We start from the raw sequence: 22,550 nt of genomic DNA, 5'->3' as shown, positions 1-22,550 counted from the left end.
CAGGCTCCCCGCAGCCCTGCCCGTCCCCCTCCCGAGCGGCTCCTGGCCACGGTCCATCCCTCACCACAGGGGTGCTGCACCCTGGGCTCGCACCCCCCGCCCCGCTCCAAGGTCAGACCCCTGCTCCCTCGTGCAGCCCCCGCAGAGGCCGGAGAGCCGCAGCCCCAGGAGGACTCGGCCACCGGAACCCCTGGCATGGCTGAAGCTGCGAGAGCGACACGACAAAGAACCGCTCCCGCTGTCAGCACAACCCAACGCCAGCTCCGGGGCTACCGCCGGGCAGGCGCATGAGGTGCTTCTGCACATCATTTCTGGAAAAATGAAATGCTAATGCTGAACTAGTCTTCATTTAAATTCTCTTTGCCATCCTGAATATATTTGCAAAACAATCAGAATTTTGCTGGGAGTTTTCGCCCTCAGAATAAAGAATTTTGGGTCAACATTGCAGACACTAAATTTTCTTGATATTTACTCTAATAAAAATCTGACCCAGAACCAATTTTTCTTCAAGACACTTCAAGGAAATGTGAGGGGACTCTGCGTGTTTATGGATGCCTTGTCACTTACCGCAAAGCGAAGGCTTTCTTGTTTTAAAATAAAACATGCCTGGGAACTGAGTACTCAGATGAGATGGGGATCACTGCACCGCTCCTCCCCGGCCCCGCAGTAAATAAAAGCTCTGTCAAACCAACACAAACACACTGGGAACCCACCCGGAGAGCAATAAGGCCAAACAACAAGTGAAAAAATACTTCACGGTGCGTGCACGCTTCTGGGCGATGTGGGAGAACATCAGCCCTTGGGACTCGGAGAGCAGCAGCCACCCAGCACCCGGCCGTGGCAGGGCGGCAGCGCAGGGGGGGCTGGCAGAGCCGACAGCCTGCACAGGCCTGGCCGGGACTGGAGGTGGCAGGAGGCCCCAGCTCCGTCCAGCCCCCACAGCTCTGAGCTTGCCAGCATGCCCCGGCCACCCAACACAACACGGGGTTGCATGCATGCGACTTCCGCTCATCCCAAACTCAGTGTAAGGAGTTTCATAATCCTCCTGCCCCTGCAGAAATACACAAGGATCTGAAAAGAACAGAGTAAAATGCACTTTTATATGCATTTTACAAAATGCATATGGCTAGGAATAATTAAGCCACCTCCAGCCATCCTTCAAAAGTTGGCACAAGCAGGAGGTGATGGGGCAGACGCTCACTCCGCAGCGCCGGGCAGCAGTACGAAGGGCAGCTGCCTCCCTCTGCCCCGCTGGGCCAGCAGCCTCCCCTCCCCTCCCCTCCCCTCCCCTCCACTCCCCTCCCCACGGCTCCAGCCCAGTGCTGCTCCACCCCTGCACAAGGGCTCGGCGGGTGCTGCGGGGGTCTGCAGCGTCCTGCCCTGCCATCGGGCACTCCAGCTGATGGTGAGAAAGCTTCCGAAACCTTATTGATTATAAGAGCCCACAGTATTTTTTTTACGCACACCAACCTCCTAATGCCTTTGTAATCACACTGTGCTTCTGGCTTCAGCGAGTTCCCCAGGTGGTGAATTCCTGAGCTAACTGCAGGGTGGAGAAAAAACCCCGTTTCATACTGGTGGTGAGTGTGCTTGCCATTAATTTCATTGCACGCTCCCTTCTGCTTGTGCCATGGAACAGGCAGAGGTTCTCTATTTCCCTCTGATAAGCCACTTGGTATTTTCAATATTTTTAACATATTTCCTCCTATTCATCTCGTTTCTAAGGTAACAATCCCGCTCTTCTAAATCTCTCTTCAAAGCAGTGATATTTTTTTTTCTTGTTGCTGATCATTTTCACTGCATGGCCGAAACCCTGTAACTCACACTGCTCTTGCTGGCTGGCGCTGCCCAGCCTGGCACGCTCCACTCAGAGGCATAATCACTGATTTCGACCACGGCATTAGACCATTTTCCATATTATCACCCATCACAAGTTGGGCCATCTAATACCGTCGCATTTTGTACAGAAGCTGCGCACTGAGCAGAGGCCTTCACTGAGCTCTTTAGAAAACATCCTACAACTTTTCTTGCATTAAACTATTAATTAAGAATCCTAGCAGGTACTTGACTAGTTCAACTTCTTCCTCTCTAGTAGCTATCTTACATTGATTTTAATTAATTTTTATTCACTAACATGTTTCTTTTTCCCCAAATTCTTTAGATTGCCTCAAAGCTGTTTCTGCTGGGGAGGTAACGGAAACAGCTGCCATCTGCAGACAGATCCTTCCGCACTCCAATCCCATTTCTTGGTCATCAGCGAACCCAGACCTGGTACCCACTCCTCAAACTCCTGCTCTGGCCTCATGGTATCAGAGTTTCTCTTTAGCCCTTTCTGAGCAGATGCTGCTTTACATCAGGCATGGCTGTGGTCGGTCTTGCCTCTCCACTACCAGAGGACCCTCTCCAGAAGGGAACAGGAGATCTGGTCACCCAGGATATGGAGAGGGCTGAGGTACTCAATGACTTTTTTGCCTCTGTGCCAGGCAAGATCATGGGGCAGATCCTCCTGGCCACTCTGCTGGGGCACATGGAAAATAGGGAGGTGACTGGTGACAGCTGACACGGCTTCACTGAGGGCAAATCCTGCCTGACAGATTTGGTGCCTTCTACAGCGGGGTTACAGTGTTGGTGGATGAGGGAAGAGCCACTGACATCATCTGCCTGGACTTGTGCAAAGCATCTGACACTGTCTTGCACGATGACCTTGTCTCTAAGTTGGAGAGACGTGGATGTGATGGATGGAGCACTCGATGGATCAGGAATTGGCTGGATGGTCACACTCCAAGAGTTGGGGTCAATGGCTCCATGTCCAAGTGCAGAGCAGTGACGAGCAGCATCCTCAGGGGTTGGGCTTGGGACTGGTGTTGTTTAACATCTTCGTTGGGGACATGGGCAGTGGGATGGAGGCACCCTCAGCATGTTCACCAATGACAGCGAGCTGTGTGGTGACACGCTGAGGGAAGGATCCATCCAGAGGGACATGGACCTGCTCGAGCGGGGCCAGAGGAGGCCACGAAGATGCTCGGGGGGCTGGAGCACCCTCCTGTGAGGACAGGCTGAGAGAGTTGAGGGGTTCAGCTGGAGAAGAGAAGGCTCCGGGGAGACCTTAGAGCAGCCTCCCAGGACTGAAAGGGGCTACAGGAAAGGGGGGAGGGACTCTTGATCAGGGAGTGTAGGGATAGGATGAGGGGTGATGGTTTCAAACTGAAAGAGGGGAGATTTGCATTAAGATCTAAGGAAGAAATTGTTCCCTGTGAGGGGGGTGAGGCCCTGGCACAGGTTGCCCAGAGAAGCTGTGGCTGCCCCCTCCCTGGAAGGGTTCAAGGCCAGGTTGGACGGGGCTTTGGGCAACCTGGGCTAGTGGAAGGTGTCCCTGCCCAGAGCAGGGGGTGGCAGCACTGGATGGGCATTAAGGTCCCTTCCAGCCCAAACCAGTCTGTGATTCTATGACTTCCAAAAGCAAAGCCTGACCCCAGTGGTTGCCAAAGGGACCCTTGGCCATGAAAACTCTCCAGCAGCACATCTGCTGTCTGAGGGCAGCAGCAGCCATCCTGGGTCAGAACGGGGTCCCATGCCTGGCTTCCAGCCAAGGCGAGCACCAGCAGCGTCAGAGCCGATGGTCGCATTGCATGTGGCCAGCAAGTGATGGGAAGCAGCAAGAGAACACGAGGTCCACGTCATTCCCACGCCTACGGGGCACCCAAACCACCCAACGCACAAGGATGGCCGCCCCCGGGCTGGCAGGGCTCAGCAGAGCAATGCCACCAGGGAGGCCGGGAGGCAGAATACCCACAACCACAACAACGACAACAACCACAACCGCAGGTTGGTTGGGACGCATCAGGTATTGGCTTCTCTGCAATGTGCCACCTCCAAGTATTAGTTTTCAAGATGCATTCATTGTCATAGCAACGACAAGCGCAACGCGGCATTGATGTACTCACCGTTTTCCTGAGACGCAAGCTTAGACCAAGGGCCAGAAAGAAGATCGAGGAAAAAACTCCTCAGGGCTCGCTCCAGGCCCCGGCCAGCCCCACTCCTCACGGCGCATGGGCAGGGAGGCGCTGGGCTTCACCAGGCTCCACCGGTCTCCCCGCTGCCCACCCGGGGTCCCGCGGTGCCTGTCCCTGTGCAGGCTGGGGGCTCGGCTGCTGCCGAGGCGTGCGCTGGCCGCAGCACAGGGCAGCCCCCTCCACCTCTCCCGGCCCCTTACCTGGCCTTGGCGCGGCTGCTCCTCCGGAGCGTGGGCAGGTCGGCCTCCTTCTCCTCCTGCACCCGCTGCAGGGACGGGGAGCGGCTGTGGGCGCTGCGGGAGCTGGCCAGGCTGCCGTCCCTCGCCCCGGCCCCCGCCTCCTGCATCTGCGCCAGCAGCTGGGGGGGCAGGCTGCGCAGCGAGGGCACCGGCGAGTAGGACGCCCGGCTCTCTGCCTTCAGGTTGTTGTCGCTGGCCGAGCGCTGCAGCACGCGCGGGGATGAGAGGCCGCCGAGGATCCGTCTCCGCTTCGTGTAGCTGGGGGTTTCTCTGAAAGGCACTGCAAAAGAGCCGGGGAGAGCGGCGTTAGCTACAGCGTCGGCCGGCCATGCTCGGGCTGGAAGATGGCGGCAGCGCTGGAGGGCTGAGGCAGGCGGAGCTGGGCCCCGAAGGCAGGAATGGCCGGGGCAGAGCACGCAGCTCCCCCGCCTGCAGCTCCTCTGCCCCGGCACCAGCCCAGGGACAGCACCCGGGAGCCGGCGGGGCAGGCGAGCCCGACGCGGTGCACCGGCATGGGGAGGATCTGGAGGTTGCGACACGTGCGTGGGACAGGGGCAGCGGCAGTGACCCTTGGCCACTGCTTACCCCTCTGTTTTGGAGGCACGGAAGACCCAAAGCTAGAGCTTCAGGCATGTGCCAAGTGCAAGCCTAGGAAATACAATGCACAGGATTAAAGACCAGCTGCTCCCTGCCCTGCCCGAGCCTCTGCCCAACCCTCGCGAGGGTGCGGAAGAAATGGACCTCACGGAGCCACCTGAAGATGCAAACTCCTGCCTCTGCCTGCAGCTCTGCAGAGGGAAGAAGTGTGGAAGCGGGGAGAACGTGGTTGCAGGGGAAGAGGGCTCTGCTGCCGAGCCTCAGCACTGCAGACTTCAGGTCAGGAAAGACGCATTTTCCTAAATTTTGTTTAATGAATCCATTTCCATCCTGAACCTCAACGTGTCTGAATTGTGGCAACGTCCAGCAGGGAACCTAGCGTCGACAATATCCCACCCATTTCTGGTGCAAACGTAGCAGCAAAAGCAAAGGGAGAGGAGAAGCATGGTGAGGTCTCCTGCTCAAAGGACACTCAGAGCAGCGTGACCTCTCACCCTGTCGCATCCGAGACTCCCTGGCTCCACCCTCCCGAGGCCACCCCTGCCATGGCAGCCGGCACAAAGGTGCGGGAGCCCCAAACACGCTCCCGTAGCCACCGCCGAGGGGCCACAGGGGCCAGGAGTGGCCAGAGCTGTGGGCAGGACTGCGGGCAGGATGCTGCCTGGCGCTGAGCGAGGCCTCAGGCCTGTGTCATCCTTGACCGAACACCCTGAAGGTGCTTCCCAGCTGTGCTGCGCAGCCGCGCTTGGAATATTTTTCCAAAGAATATTTTAGGTTCAAAGTACAAGAATTTCAGGCTCCTGTAACTCTTCCCATTGCCATAGCGACGCGATGCATTTGTTCTCTGATGAGTTTCAACCACGTGGTGGGGGAATTTCTGCCGGCAGCGTCCGCACTCCCCACGGTGGCTCAGCCTGGCTGCCTGCACAGCGCCCAGGTGCTGCCAGCGCCCCGCGGCCAGGCCACCCCAACAGGAAAAATGGGACAAAACGGTCACCCGGAGACCACAGGCAAGGAGGGGTGTCAGGCGGAAAGCAGAAAGCCTGGGCCTAGATGTGATGCAGTCCCAGGGGTGAGACGTGTTGTGGATTCGGTGCCGGGGAGTTTGCAGGACTGCAGCCCACGGGACGCTGAGCCACAGCCTGTCCTGCCAACGTGACGTGCTGCAGGCGAGGCCACAGTCAGGGGTAGCTACAACCCCGTCACAGGCAGCGCTGAACGGGTTTGGTTGACGAGGGCTGTCGAGCCAAGTTCATGTGTCATCCAGACATGCGACAGATCTCCAGCAGACATTTAATTTTGTACTACATCACTTCTCATAGACAACCACTTTAAAAAAATCAGAGAAGGAAATATTAAACGGATGCGTGTCATGGTAACTGGCAGATGTAAAAATTATTAAAAATTGCAAATAGTCATTGGAAACACGAGGAAGCTTCTTGCTAGTCTCAAAGAGGTGTTTTCAAACCAAGCCAAGTCAGTAACTTTAAGCATGACTCTTGGAAAAAGTACAGAATTACTTTCACTAAAAGTGCCAAAGTCTGCCCAGTGATAAAAGCACATCAGTCAGTGCCTGAGCACCTTTCCAGACGGAGGCCAAGGCACATCCTGGCCAAGCGAGTCCATCCCTGGTGTGTGTCCAGGGCCCAACACTGAAGGTGAAACCAAGTGATCACGGGGACCGTAACCTGAGAGCAGCCGTGAGCCCCCAGCGTCAACCCAACGGGAGCTGCCGCGCTGCCGGAACAGGCGATCGGAGCCTGCTGCGCCTCGGCCGGGGAACAGCGATGCCCCGGGGAGGGGCCTCAGCGGCTCCACCACAGGCAGCGGCACAGCTGGAGAAAAGCCAAGTTTGGATCCACACTGTGTGAGAATTTTGGCAAACAGGAAATATTCAGTCAGAAAAAATTCAAGATCTAGAAAAATCTGCCTGGACCGTTCTTCTCCCTGTGCTGGGAGAAGGCAGAAGCAGCAGCCAGCCCCTGGCAATGACCGGTGACACCCGTGCTCCGCCCCAGCTGCCCAGGCAGAGCCCACGCCGCGCTCCCCCCGCGCACGCCCATTGCTGCCAGGAGGCAAAAGGGCCCCTCAGACCCCAGAACTGCAGCCAGCGCCGTGCGGAGGGACCCGTTGGTTCATCGCTCTCCCCCGTGTGGCTGGGCTCAGCTCCATCGGCCTTGACACCAAACCAAGAGAGAAAAGAGAGAAAAACAAGACTGCAACGATGAAAACTTCAGATAGCAGGAGTTGGTCTGGGCTTGCTTCAGTGAGTTTTATAAATTAATTATTAGTTTCTTAATATTAATTACTTGGGAAAAAAATCATAGCTGTATGTTGAACAGATCATATGCAAGCTTACTGTAAAATAACCCTACTGACGAGCTGCTCTTACCAAGCTGACAAAAGAAAAGGAAAAAAGATAAAAAGAAGGAAAGAAAAAGAGATTTCTCTTGCAAGGGAAGAAAGCAGCACAGCAGGCAGGAGATCCTTCTGGCCTGTGCTGGATCTCCTCTGCTCCTGGTTGCCTCAGCGTAACAAAAATCAGAGGTAAGGCTGCCCCAGCCCCTGCTCTCCCCACGGCACCAGGGAGGTGCCGAACGGGTCAGGGTCAGGTTCGGAGGGGACTATCGGCACCGTTCATGGCCAGACGTTCACAGCAAGCACCGGCTGCTGGGCACTGAGACACAAACAGGCTGCTCAAGGACTCACTGGTAGAGGGAAGGTACTTTATAATTCTTGACACAGGTCAGGGCAAGTGCTTTAATTTAGCCTGTCAAATAAATCACCTGGTCACCCACTTCCACACTCTACGCAAGAGCAGTCATCACCTTATATATTCAAAGTGCTCCCTCCCAACACCAAAATTATAGCATCCACCTTAAAACCAAAGAAAAATACAACCTCTCTCTCAGATTCACATCAGAGAAGAGCAGTGGCAGGGGAAGGCAGTCAAGGACTGCTCTGCTACTCGCTAATCCATTCATCATAACGTCAAGTATAACAGTCCCCGAAGCACAACGTAACACAGCGTTTACAGGAGTAAACAAGAAGGTATCCAGGTCACATAACAAGTTGCAAAGCCAAAGTTTCCAGAGATTTAACCCCAGAAGCATATTAAGAGGATGGAATTACAGCTGCAAAGGCAGTCTCCTGAAAGACAGGACGCACCTGCACAATCTATGTAATTTTAATTTGGCCCCAGCACACAGTAACCGCATGCGAGGCGGGATCCCAACAGCTCACTTCATTTCCCAAAGTGGGATTTAGGAGCAAGGGAGTCACAGGAGTCCCAACAATGAGTGAAAACCCCAGCTTTCCAGCACTATCGCAGGAGCACACTTTCAGCTGATATATGTCCAGACTGCAAAGTTCCCCAGGCTCTCAGGTGTCCAAAGATGTCCGATGTCTCCTGAGCCAGGCACCTGCAGCCAAGGACCCAGTGTGGCACGCAGAGGAGAGCCCAGGGGGACGTAGCAAAGCCCTCAGGAGCCTGAAAGCACAGGTACAGATGATGGACACCTTACCTGCTCCAACTTCAGTGCTTAGCTCCTGGCCCCCGGACTGCCCTGGGTCTCGTTTGAGGGCCACTATGCAGCCAGGAAGACAACTGGAGCAAGATCAGATGTTTCTACACAGAGGTTAGAGCTAGAAATGACCATACGTCACAGAGAACCCCGGCGAGCAGACGTCCAGGCAACTTCCCAGGAGGAGGGCAATACAGGACTGCTCTCCCCAGATGCTCCAGAGCTTTTCCAAAGCACAGACCTACGTCCAGCCAGTCTGGAAGCTCTGTCATGCAGATGCAGCACAAGCCTGGGTCTTTCTGGACAGAAATTAGATATATTCAGAGAGATACAACCATATTCTTGGCTGTGATATGCAATGAGGTGCAGCAGACAGAAAACTGAGGCCACCGCGTACACGGGGCAGTGATGTGGGCAAAGGACAGCCGCAGTCCGCACCGGCAGCAGAGCCCGGCCCAGCGCCCTCTAGGCATCCTCTTACTGCTGTTTTTAAACTGGCCTTTCCTAGGAGAGGTCAGCGAGCGACTGCAACCTCAACGTGTGATCAGCTTCTATTTCTCTCCCTGGGGAAGCACCATGTTTCCAAAAGCATAAGTCTTGGGGAAACCCTCTGCTGTTCTGAGGGAAGACAAGTGAAAGATGAGAACTTTATGGTTGGACTACATGATCTTCAAGGTCTTTTCCAACCTAGATGATTCTGTGATTCTGTAAACTTCCCACTAGGGCTGGAAGCTCTGAATTCACCGTAACTCTCCGCTGGGAGTAGCACGCTTCTGAGGCCCTGGCAACGCACAGACCAACCACGTGCTCACAGCAGCCAAACTGCATTTGTGCAGCTGCATCCAGCTCTCCAGAACGTGCAACAATCCCAGGCCCATTTAACATCTTAAAAACGCAGGAGGAGCCCCCTCTGCCCGTGCTGTCCTGCGGGACGGCCAGCGCTCGGCTCCTGCACCGTGCCAGCGAGGATGTTGCAGTCCTGCCTGCTCCGCTGGCTCTAACTCTGAGGGCCAACCCCCTCTAGCACAGCAGAGTGGCTTCATTTAGCCAAAAATTAGGTGACTCCCAGCTTTACAGAAGACTAAGTCTTCTTCTGTTCAGAAGGACCTCAAGCAAGGTTGCCTTCGTGCCGCCCTCCCTGTTGCATCCTCTGCACGAGCCCCAGCTGGCCACGGAGATGGGACCCTGCCCCGGCCCCCGCCAGCCGCTGTCACGGCAGTATGAAGGACTGAAATCACACTCCTCCCCAGAGAGAAGGCAGCTGAAAGGGAGGGCTGGAGAGGGCTCCTGGCAGGCTGGGGATCTGCTGCGGGACGTGAGACCTGTCTCATCCAACAGCTTCCCAATGCCAGAAATCAGAGGCAACCCTCTGCCCCCTCGTCCGCTCCCACCTGCATGGGGTGCCAGTCCCCAGGCATCAGAGCAGCCTCCAGCTCAACTCAGCAGCCCCCCCAGAAAGCACACGCAGCAAAATAAAACCATGAATAACCGTGCAAGAGCATTTTTATTCTGGGTCAGTGAAAACCAGACCCATGCAAGAGTCAGGGCAGGAAAACACGCAGGAGCAAGGTGGCTGAGTGGAGAAGACCTGCTTTGGGCTGGGAGCTGAGACCATCAGAGCTCTGTCCTAGTGCCAGGGAACAGCAGGAGGGACCACAGCTGGCCATAGCACTGGGGTTTCTAGCCGGGGAGGGGACGGGGAGCACCAGGGCAGGAGCCACCAAGGAAAGAGCAAGTGGGGCCATGCACAGCAGGGCACTCACAGAAGCCCCCACACACTCACAGCAGACAGGGGAGCAGCCCAGAGGGGCTGCCTGTGTCCCCAGGCCCCTCACAGAGGCAGTTGAGAGGTTTGGGAATAAGGCTTGGGGAGGGCGGGTTTCCCCCACGGGGAGCGTGGTCCCTGGCCAGGGCCACCAGCCCAGCACAGGGTCTGGGGGAGCAGAACGCCCAGCCAGGACACAGCCCCTCACCCCCCAGCCTCGCAGCAGGGACGGGGTGGTGGGAAGAGACCTTGGACCTGTCGTGAGACCTGAGGAGCTGCTCCCTAGACGGGGCCTGACGTGGTAAACCCCAGCGTGGTGACTGAGGTTTTGTATGGGCAGTTTATTCATAACCCAATTTATAACGGGAAGAGCCGATCCGCCTCGGTTCGGCGGGTGAACTCCCTGCCAGGAGGCTCAGAGGTGCCACGATGCCCCAGACCGCTGTGCGAGTCCTGAGACATGCTTCGGTCGGCCCCACGGGCTGCTTGGCCAGCTCCCCCCTGCTCCCCAACCTGCGTGAAACTGGTAATAATAATAATAATAGTAATAAACTGCTGAGCCTGAACTCCAGCCGCCAGGTGCCAGGCACAGGAGAGTTCCAGGCTGCCGCCAAACAGCCAGTACTGACAAAGGTTTCCTCTCCCCATTTCCCCAAATCCACTGTCCCCAGTGGGGAAGGGAGGGAAGTGAGAGCAATAAAGAAAAATAACTTCATGCAGTTCATACAATCAGCTTTGAAGATTCTTTTCTATACCTTCTCAAGAGTTTAATCAAAGTATGTTTACTGGGTTTCTCACAGCAAAATGAATCACTTCAGTTACCATGACAGCGCTGCTCGAAGCAGCACAGCCGTGCCCCAGCCAGCCTGGCTCAGCTGACGCTCCCGCGTTCGCTCTCTGCCCCCTGGAATGGGGAGCACAGGGCTCTGGGCTGGAAAACGCCCCTCGCCGCCGAGGTGTGGCGGGAGCAGGACGCAGCCTGGGCTCCCCGAGGGGCTCCCGGCCCCAGGATGCGGCACAGACACCCGGACCACGCTCCAAACCACCCCGAGTTGCATCTAATGAACCAAAATGTAATCAACGCTCAGGGGTTATTTAGCTTTGCTGGCTCAATGTTAAATATTCATGTAAAAGAGCAAAAGCACACGGAGTGCAAATGTCTCCACAGTTCCAAGCTGAGTAGGCCACATTTACATTTTAATAGTGGAAAATTACAAAGCAAACTGGAGAAGGCGCGGAGCATCTCCCCTCATGCAGCACGCGGCAGATTATGCTCAGGCTTTTCTCCCATGCAGGAGGGAGAGGCTACTCCAGGAGACCTTCCAGGTATTTTTTTTTCTAGGAATGAAAACGAAAGGAGAAGGATGAGATAATGAGGCAGACCAGAACCTCTCAGCTCCAAACAGGGAGCTGGTAATTTACCTCAGTACTAAAGTAGTCCACTGAAAGGAATTATAGCCTCATTAGACTTCTTTAATTAAAAAAAACCCCAAAACATCCTCCAACCATTTCTCTAGCCACCTCCGTTTGCCTCTCAGCTACCAATTTTTCCACTTGATGCTGCACCCCGGGACAGAGCCCCTCAGAGCCAGCCCCTCCTCACCCTTCACGCAAACACAGGTCTCTCACCCCATCCTGCTCAGTGCCAGCCCTTCACAGCTGGAAACAGATTTTACTCTGCATTTGTAAAACCTAAATTGAAACCGCTAAAAATACATGTTAATTGTATAACTTGCTAGTTTTCCCGTACAAGCAATTCTCAAATGTGCTGGCAATTCACCTGTGAGTGGTACTCTTACATGAGATTTTCAGCCTTTCTCTTCAGATAGAATCCATCAGCCTGATGCATCTCAACACTGGAAATTCTGCCTTGCAAGAGTTTGGTGCATTTTTTACTCCCCTGTTTCACGTTGTTACAGTCAGCACATCCAGGGTCCCGCTTGGACTATGAGGCCATGGCTAAACCCCGCCGAGGCAATCCTAACAACTGCTCAGACCCGTGACAGGAGCACGCACTTAAATCAACAATAATAACAGAAAATCTGAAAAATCTAATGAGTGTTTCTCATCTGTCTTTGAAAATAATGCCCATTGATACCTCGTACTGGCAAAAAATGCACCCAAGACTGAAATGAAGCGTTTAAAACTTCCCCCACAATTCCAAGGATAGCAGTAACCGACGTTTGTTCAGTTATGTACATTCAAATTAGCAGGTCGAAAGCTTCTGCAGCAAAGTTCAAAAGAATTTGCAATACAGCTCATTGAGTCTCTGGCCTATATTTAAAATACTCCTCCAAAAGCTCCAGAGACGGGGAGGCAGCTTTGAAAGGGCCAGTGGGATGATCCCGACAACCGTACCGAGCTTAGCTTCCTATCATTTCTGGGAAAAGCTTAGAAAAACTGAAACAGGACATTTATCAATTAATAAAAAGGAATGATAATTAAATTTATATCAGCCAAGATGGCTTTCAGAGCTCAAATTTCACTGACAAAAATACCTGCTGACATCATAAGCTTGGGTGAAACTGTTGACCCTATGATATTCTGATTCCATGCTACCACTGGACAAGTTACCAGAGCACATTTTAACAGACTCAATAATGAATTGCTAATGGAGAACAACAGTTGGGAATAATTCCAATATTATCCAGTCAGTCAGTTCTTGGTACAGTAGTATTTATATTTTTGCCTTTATTAATGACTTAGAAAAAATACAGATCATTGGCAATAAAAGTACAGGTGATGCAATGACTGATGCAATGACATTGGTCAAACGTCACTGGTAGAAGTGGGTAGATTTAGACTGAATGTAAGTAAAAAATGTTATACAATGAAAGTGGTAAGACACTGGGACAAGTCGCCCAGAGAAGCTGTGGCTGCCCCCTCCCTGGAAGGGTTCAAGGCCAGGTTGGACGGGGCTTTGGGCAACCTGGGCTAGTGGAAGGTGTCCCTGCCTGGGGCAGGGGGTGGCACTGGATGAACTTGAAGGCCCCTCCCAACCCAAACCATCCTGTGATTCTATGATGTAGAAGAAAGGGTATCAACACAATGAAATCTCAGGCATTCGTCATCTCAACACCCTTCATCACAGCCTGATGCAAGATGAAGCATCTGGGAAACAAGAATGGAGGTTGCACAACACAGGACTGTTCCATGAAAAGCAGAGAGACTGAAACAAGCCCATGAGTCCTGACACAAACCACCTGGGGACAGGCTCCAAGACCAAAGCAGTGAGCACAAGAGCTAACATAGCCAACAGATCATCAACTCCCAAAAAGGGTGGCATCGTCTATTCATCTGTAAGATTATCATGGAAAAATGCATCTAAATTCAGCCCACATTTCTAAAAATAATGTTAAAAACCAGCAAGTGTTCGAAATAAAGCCATGCAATGGTTCAGAAGTTGGTCAACCTGATCTATATTAAGAAAACAACAAAACAAACAGAAGTTGTTCATGGTTTGCCAAGGTGACAGTCAGACATATCTGTATAGTGGGAAAGAGTTCTCATGCAAAAGTTTGCACAGACTTGTGTAAGCATTACTGTTTTCATCACAAAATGACAATACTGGTCACTCTGGTCTTAAAAATTTATTGCTTCGTCAGTAGCTTTTTGAGGAATTTCTCCAACTCATGATGAAAAACTAGATTTCTCCCGTGAGGTCACCCTTGAGCAGGCCCATGTCACTGGAGGACTGACCACATCCCCTGCTGAAGGGGTGGCGAAGGGCTTTTGGGGAGATGAGGACAGGAGGAGCGTCCCGGGGGCAGGCTCTGGTGTCCCGCACAGGCCCCCTAGGCAGCCCGGGTGAAAACGAAGGGTCAGCAACTGCAAGCACCACGGAGACAGTGTCCCAGTGAGGCGCAGATGTCTGAACGCCACCACGAGGCGTAAGCGTCCCCTCTCTTCAGAGAGGGGAAACCACAGCCTGAGGAGCTGCTCTTCTCAACTACATGCCTAATACACCAATAAACTCTAAGCTTTGACTTTACCCAGCCCAGATTTTAACTCCGTTTCCAAACAAGTACAGCCACCAAACACAGCTCAGCCTTCCCAGGCAGAAGCGATTTTCTGCACAATATCTAAGTTCTATGACCATCTGTGACTTCTGTTGTGAATGTCCCTACTCCGGACCACTGAATTTGCTGTGCCAAGAAGAGTATGAAACCCATCTCTACCCTGCTGTAATCGAAGAGCAACTTCTGGAAGGAACTGGGAGCTGTTCCAGTTGTCCCACTGCATTTTACAGCATTGTTTGCAGAGAACCAGACCCTTTCTTAGGAACTGCCAGACTGCTCAGACCAAGGCCTCACACAGCTTAACATTCTGTCTGACAATAGTGAGCAAAAAAAGTCTTCGTAGAAGGCACACAAGGAAGAAGGGCACACAGAAAGCTATCACTCTCCATCTTACCTCTTCACCGCTGCCAGCTTACAGATTTCCAACTATCCTTATAAATAGAGTAAGTTCAACAGGAACATCCACATTTGTTACACGTACCAGGAAATGTGACACAATCAGACAAATTTCCATCGTACAAGAACTCATTTATAGCTTCCACACAAAGTTTTTCAACATCTACCTCATTTAGCACATTCCAAAAATTTCTCTGGGAATGGATCAAGTGGAAAGATTAGAAAGGAAGAAGCAATGTCATAACCTCTACTGCTCGTCTTACACGTCTAAGATGCTCTATGCCCTTCTACAGTGCAGCTCCAAGAAAAAGCTCTCTCTGAGCTTGGTAGTGGTTAGAAACACTACTCAAACACAGGATACCATTACAAAAATATAGAAAGCAAAGCAAACATCCCTATGCCACTCTAGAAAACCCTCATCTCAAAAAAGACATAGTAGAGCCAGAAGAGGTTCAGACCAGGGCAACGTGGATGGTCAAAGATCCGAAATGGCATCACCTTTCCCTCATGAAAGGAAAAATGTTGCACCAATGGTGAATATTATGAACAAGTTATTGAATCTTAGCAACAAGTGATATGAAGGTATAGTGTCCTAAGGAAGTAAACTGCTGCCTTTTAAATCCCTTGGGGTGGATGTCTCCTCTTCACAGGGGAGAACTTGTCAGAGACTTTCTGACAGACAGCTTCACAGCACATGGACATACCTGGAACAGGCTCCAGGTAAGGAGGGCACCTGAGGGACAAGAAGACACTCCAGGACACCCTCAATAATGAGATATAACTTATTCTTTGGTTTGAGCTATAAAACATCATAAAGCTGAAATTTCTCAGCAACAACTGACAATTCAATGCTCAAAGTGTCATGTAATCTTCCTAATATGCCATGCTCTAAATTAATACCCCGGTGTCAGCTCACACTGAGAAGGGACCTGGGAAGGGGGCCACAAGCATCCCGGTATGCACTGCTTATCGGCTTCCACCCGGGATGGACACCAAGTACGGAGGAGTTCAGGGACCAGCTCGTTTTCTGACCTTTGCTCTGTCCAACCTGTGTCTTCATATGCCTAAATACCTTGAAAAAACCCACCCTGAAGTAGCAGGAGAGAGCCAGGCTGTGGTGCAATGCTGCCCTTACAGCGCTAACGGTACGTCAGCGCTGTCGGATCTCGGGCTGACGCGGGCCGAGAGACTCTCACGCCCCAGAGCAGGGACCACCGCGGGGTCACCGAGGGAGGAGTTACTCCCCACCCCTGCCTGTACACGTCGGGAAACAAGCGTTGCTATGGTGCACTCCAGTGTGGCAAACAGATGCTGCTGATCTCATAGAGCTGCAGATCATCATTCTCCGACAAAAAGGTATCCCACGTAATATGGGGCAACTGTTTGGGGCCTCGTTATGACTGATAATGAATTAATTCCTTTGACTTGAAGTTGGTGGTTGCTTAGTGACCATGAATCATGACCTGGATATATTCAGCGTAAGAAAAGGGAAGACAGCCCCAACCAGTCTTATATACATCTAATACTTAAGGCTCATTTCTCAGTATTGAACTATTATTATTCCTCCAGATCTACTTTCACACAGGGAGAGAAAATATGGATCAGAAGTTTTTAAAAAATTTGCAAAGTTATAAAACCATAATTACGAAACAAAGCAACTATATTTAAATGCCTACTTGGACAAGAGTGGCAAAATGAAGACATCAACTGGTACTGCAGAATATATTTATTCTGTGATTATGAAAATAATTGAAATCAATATGAAGTTACAATATGCTCAGAATCACTAAGGGGAGCTATAAACATTAAAGAAAAACAAGTGGTTAGTAGAATGAAGGAAACTTCAAAAAAAGCTTTTGGGCTCCTTTGTAGATGCAGAAGTATGTTCTAAAAGCAGGAGGAAGAGGCATTTGTGTCATCATGACAAAGCAGAGACAGCTACTAATTAGCTGAAACAAATACCTTAAAACTTTCAGGCTAAGAAATCTTCCCAAAAAGATGGATCTTGAAAATTATCGAGCAGCTGGCATGAGATCCAACTGATAAAAAAACAATGTACAATTAACACCACTGCAAATGTTTTAATGAAAAACAGGTCATGTGGTGCACATTTCATTTTTTTGAGAGGAATTACACATTGGACTGATGAATGTCGATGTGGATTTAAGGTGCGAACACCAGAGGCTGGCGGTGGCACTCTGGAGGGGCCTCGCTGTTCAGACACGACCCGTTTGCGTTGTTTCCCACCGACCAGCTCCTGGTGTCCCGGCTCCTCTCGCGGCCCTTTTCCATCACCATCCCCAGGCTGTGCCAGGAACTGGACACGCGGCCCAGGACCACCCCGAGGCAGCACCAGTAAACGCGCTTAACTGAGAGCGTCTCCAACCCTGCCGGAGCGGTGGGAGCCGAGGCCCTGCGGCCACACCTGAGGGGACCCTCCTGCGGCTTCGGAAGGGCCTTCGTGCTGCCCTCGCCGACCCACAGAAACCGTTCCCATCCGGGAACGGCAGAGGCGGCGCTGACCAACCAGCACCGGGATACGGCACAGAGGGTCTGCGGTGGCACTGACAAGCCCTCACAGTCCAACCTCTCAGGTCCAACCACAAAAATAAAGCAATAAAGCACAGCAGTTGCCATTCCCAGCATTCTGTCTGCAGATCCATAAAACATGAGGATAAGGAAAAAACCAGAAATGATGAACAGCCCAATTCCACAGTCTCTGCAAACATTTTCTGCTTGTAAGAACATGCTCCCCCTCCCCAGACCTGCAGCCCTCCACCCTGACCTTCTCCAGCCCTGGCGCTGGTGGCTGGGAGGAAACGGGCGGCTCTGGGTCTCTGCCCCGTTCCTGTGCGCAGGGAAGGCGGCCAAGCCTGCGTGGGCAGCCCGGCGGGCTAGGACCAGCGGCCACCAACCACCCGCCGGCCACACTGGGCATCTGTCCTCACACGGTGTCACCCTGGCGAGACCCGCGGGCTCAGCGCCTGTCGGCAGATGGGGCACATCAGGTGATTTTCTGGAACAGCTTCTGGGTTATTTTCACCTGAGAGAAATTCAGTTCATGCCCTCCGGGCTTGCTTCACATTGCAAGACCAAGCACAGCAAGTGGGGACAGGCAGCTCCAGCTCAGAGGAGCGCTCTGAACCCAGACAAATGCTGATGAAGGCTCCAAGAGCCTGGAGGTACAGTGAGGGCCGAAGGGTAGTCCTGCAGAGCAGAGCGAAAGCCGCTGCTAACATCCCTCCTCCCACAGGCTTAATGCAGCAAGTCTCTCTGGGTATTTCTGACCATGGGCGCCACCACTTATTGTCTCACAGCCAGACAAGTGCAGCCTAATATTGGGAACTCGAGAAGATTTTTCCAAGAGCGATCACTCACAGCCCTGCCTTACGCTGCCCTTTCCTACCAGAGTCTCAGTTTCAGTATTTCTTCAACTTTCTGACAGAACTATCAGAGAAAAGGCCAGACCAAGCAGTGCCCCTTCCCCATCCTAAGTAACGCCAGTCTGCTCCCCTCCGGTCTGACACTCACACCTCTCCGTTCTTAATGAACTACAAAAAACAATTTCTCCTTGCTTGGGAAGCTCGCTGCCAGTTCCCCTGACCCCAGGTGGATACCATCTGGACCTGCTGCTTTGCCTGTGATTAGTTTACAACTGCTACCTGACCTATTTTATATAAACAGCCATACCTAAAACATGAACAATTCATTCTGCTTGACATGTTTTCATGCCCTTTTTCCTTAAACTTTTTCAATAAAAATAATTGAGCCAGTCAATCACAGATTCAGATTCAATCATAGAGGAATTTAGGCTGGAAGGGAACTTTAGGAGGTCGTCTAGTCCAAAACCCATCTCACGGCAAAGAGAGTCACTTCCCTCTTGAATTAATAGGGCAGCTTTCTTGCGAGCTCTGTTCACTCACATAGTTACAAAGAATTTTCAGGCTTTTCCCCATGTCCTTTCTGACTCTTATCTTCCCACAAATTCTCAGCAGCTGTTTGTAACTATCAGCGATAGCTAGCCAAGAAAAGAAGTGATAAAGGATGTCTTGGGACCCAGGTTTCTCGATTCACAGCCTCTTCCAAGAACCAAGCCCAATATTTGCTGGTTTTTCCAAACTCCACAAGTCTTTGTCAGCTGCTGACCTGATGGCTCTGTACCTGCTGTGGAGGCACACATGCTGAGAATTAACTCTTTGCACTGGTTCCTCCGTTGCTCTAGAGAGCTCTGGACCAATAAACTTCTCAAAATAATTCAAGAAAACTCAACAAGTGTTGATTTTATATGTGACCTAAAACTCAGTTTTGAGTGACTTATATCACATGATAATGTCAACACTACAGAAGGACAGAAGAGATGCGCAAGGAAAAAGGCTGACCAGAAAATCCCAAAATACTCCTCATCAAGAAGCAAGTACAACCAGAACAGCTGCTACTTCACTTCTTTTACTTATAGGAGCTTCAGTGTGGGGAAGCTCCATAAGCACTACTACTGCTAAGGCAGAGGATGTCTCCTCCTTGCACCAAGCCCCATTAGCAGCCTCCACAGGAGAGGATCTCTAGTGTGAAATGGCCTCAAGGATGCCGAGAGAGAGGAGAGGGTAAGGCACTGTACAGAAGAGCTTCGCAGAGCTACTCCAGACTAACCGTTTGGCTAATTCTTTAGCTTGGCAGTCTCAGCAGTCATAAGAAAACACTGGTCTGAATAACCAGGCTAGATACTGATGGCCCCAGGAGGAAAGCAGCTCTGTGCTGCCCCTCCCAAGACCCAAACCTGGCTGCAAGCTGCAGCTTCCCCCGGCCGCTGCAGGCGGCACCAGGAAACCACCACGAACACACCCACGCTAACACAGCCCTGGGCTCTACAGCAGGACTAACAAGGGAGAAAAGAGGAAGAAGAAAGATCGAACTCACCAACATCGGACTCTTTGTGGGTTTTGATGATTTCAGCCAATTCAAAATTTCCTGCAATGATGGCCACCTGAAAAGAGAGGGAGGGAAGACAGTTGAGCGGCTCTGAACAGCACCGATCCTGCACTCGCTCGCACGGATTTCGCCATATGGACTAATAACAGCTGCTTTCCGTGGGGGAGGCAGAGCCAGCAATTGTTCTGCCTCAGCTCATCCAGTCAGTAACCCCAAGGTGAGAACACGCTCTCAGCACCGCAGGGAGAGCGTATGTCGATGTTTGTGTAACGAGGGGGTGGCCAATAGCTGGGGGATAACTGTCCCCCTCTCCTCAGGGTCTGGGGTGATACGCCTAATACCAGCGAGGGATTAATCTCAGGTCTTCCCAATACTGGCAAGATGTTCTCCGGCCTGAAGCTTTTCAGTGAATCCTGGTTAGCCAATGGAAGATGACTTACCAGCAACCGAGCTCCCTGCACACCCCACCTGAACTTCCCAGGACTAACTCGTGCCCGCTCCAAGCTCCCATGGCCGAGCAAGTGCTTCCACTCAGAAAGCTGCAGCAGCAGCTTGCCCCCACACAGCCACGGCACTTTAGACCAGGGTTAAACAGTGCTTTGCCCACCACCCATCCTGGGGTTTCTCTCCACAGGAAGAATCTTGGACAACTCAAAGGAGCAAGGAAAGCAGGGATGCTGAACATGGGTCTGCCAACAAAACTGGTCTGTCTTACTCCAGGATCTGCTTCTACAAACACTCACATCCTGGGGAACCACAAAACACCAGTGGCCCACGTGAAGGTGGGTTAACATGCTAAGAGGAGAGAAACTGAAGTACCACTCTCCTGAAGCAAGACTTGAGCCAATAGACTAGTGAAATCACTTGAACTCTTTGTTGATTTCTTATGTATTTGGGGGGGGGGGAAAAAAAAAAACAAACAACCAGAACAGCACCGCATCACAGCTAGTAAGGCACAACAATCCAGTATTTTCAGGACAAGGTGCAAAAGTATTTTTTTAACATGTGAAAGAACCACGGTGAGATGGGTCAGAGTACACAGAGTCCATCACTGGTCCTTGGGAAATTAAACTGGACAAACTGCTCTGGACTCAACTGGTCAAGTCCTGCGTCCGATGCCCCCGCAAACGGCAGCCACCCCTTCCCTTCCCACCCCTCCCAGCACGCCCGGTCCCCCCAGCCACTGCTGAGCCTCTTCGGAGGGTGCCCTCACTCAGCAGCACCCACAGCAGCTTTGGGAATGAGAAACATTCCCAAACATTGACTCTGGGCAAAAACACAGTGCTGCTGCTCAGAGCATGAAAATGTGTAAGAACGGGCTGAGACAGAGCTGCAGGTTTTGCCTGTCCATGCTGGGACCATCACACCCCCGCGCCTTTTTCTTTTTAAGTCAGGGTTGGTATTTGAGACAAACGTATTTGATCAGGCAGGCAGCAGAAAGCAAACCCTCACAGACACTGACAAAGTCAAGAGCAATACTGGCAGCTCCAGCTGTTAAACGTTTCCCTGCCCTCCTACAGAACAGCTTTTAGAAATACGAGGTTCATTTGCATTTTGCCACTAACTTGTGATGAAGGGATATATTTAACTTGGTGACTCAGTACAGCATGCACACCTCTCTACTATCATCCTTTATCAGCAGAAATAGTCTTACTATCCTCAGCTCAACAATGTTTATGTGAATTTTTTTCATTTTCTGAGGCCCAGAATTCATGCTCTACTCCTCAGCCAGAGCTGGAAGCGATCAGTGATGGCTGGAAGAAATGAAACCTTCCTTCTGCATTCGGGAAATTAGGCCACAGTAGCAAAGAAAATCAAGTAAGAATCTCTGCTTTTCCCCAAGCTTGCTTCAAATTGCAATCTTTTTCTGTCTCTCTGTATATATACATACACATTTATAAGATGTGCTCTCCCAATGGTCACATTCTTTGAGCAGGCAAAGAAAGCTTTTGTACAGAAGGGAAGTGACCTGAATTCGGGGAAATTTGAAAGCAAAGCTAACCAAGCTGACAAAAGACTGGAGAGAAGAATTTAAGAAAAGCATTTGAACTTCAAAGTTCCTCAAATGAACAGCTGACGTACGGTCCACTGTCTGTGTGAAAAATCAAAATTCAAAGTAAAAATTATGACTCTCATGAGGTGGATGTCTCGGGAATCGCCCCCAAAACGCACAGTGAGCATAGGCGGAGCAGCTCCCATCGCTGCAGGCACCCCGGGCGGCCCTGCCGGTCTGGCTGCGGGAGGGGGGGTCTCCCACCGCCCCGCGGGAGGTCTCGGCGCCGGGACAGCTCACGCTGCAGGAGCAGAAGCTCCGTCCCTCCCTGCCTGGGAAGCGTTACGGCTTCCAGGAAAGGTGAGAAGAAACACGCTGGATAAGAAGCCTGTTAAGAGTAAAATCTCACACAAATCCCTAGGAAGGGAGAAGAGCCCTGCTGGCTACGTCTGTCAATCCAATTTGGAAAAAGCAAAGGAGGCGGAAGGGTTTCACGTGCTGCACTGCCGCCTCAGCCGCTGCCCCCCTGCACACCGGCTTCCCCAGCTCCGGAATCACCGGCAGCAGTCCCGTCCCGGAGCCGCTGTGCCGCACCCAACTGCGCTGCTGAAGCCGTCTGAGGCTGCACGACACTGAACTCCTCTAAGGTGACAGCAGTAGCTTTCTGAGGACAGGTAAACAAGAAAACGAAGTCTCAAGGATGGAAACTCCTGAAAACATGTATTATTTTTAATAAATATTTCACAGGTAGCAATTTCAGTGCTTGTACACCACAGTGGGAGGAACTGGTGACTATCAGAAAAAGCGTTCTGACTCCCTCGCAGAAAATATATGATCTAACTTCAAGCAGTAAGCCAGAGGTCCCACACAGGAATGGCATCCTATCGTCACAGCCAAGCTACTCATCCTGGTGATGTCACAGAGACAGCAGACACTGGGCAAAGGGCATTTCTCACTGTGTCTTGTTCCTGTGCTACAAACAGAGACTCTGTCCTGCCGCACGCCACGGGCTGAGCAATGAAAATCCACGTTCAGGCTGCACAAGACACGCAGCCGTACTACGGCGCTGGCATGGGGA

The 22,550-nt window shown here is 51.8% G+C and overlaps 1 protein-coding gene across 8 annotated transcripts in view; it reads right to left on the bottom strand.

Moving 5' to 3' along the window:
- SHANK3 (SH3 and multiple ankyrin repeat domains 3) overlaps positions 1-22,550 on the bottom strand; it is a 368,779-nt gene that overhangs the window by 231,011 nt on the left and 115,218 nt on the right. For all 8 annotated transcript variants that reach the window (XM_074869549.1, XM_074869547.1, XM_074869554.1 and 5 more), the window contains 2 exons: positions 19,468-19,534; positions 4,214-4,532 (listed from right to left, as the gene is read on the bottom strand). In XM_074869549.1, the coding sequence (XP_074725650.1) occupies positions 4,214-4,532; positions 19,468-19,534 (386 nt within the window). The remainder of the gene's footprint in view (positions 1-4,213; positions 4,533-19,467; positions 19,535-22,550) is intronic.

This window comes from Strix uralensis, chromosome 5, assembly GCF_047716275.1.
Source record: "Strix uralensis isolate ZFMK-TIS-50842 chromosome 5, bStrUra1, whole genome shotgun sequence".
NCBI lineage: Eukaryota > Metazoa > Chordata > Aves > Strigiformes > Strigidae > Strix > Strix uralensis.
The sequence above is the reverse complement of the archived record's forward strand: the minus strand, read 5'-3'. Positions and strand labels throughout refer to the sequence as shown.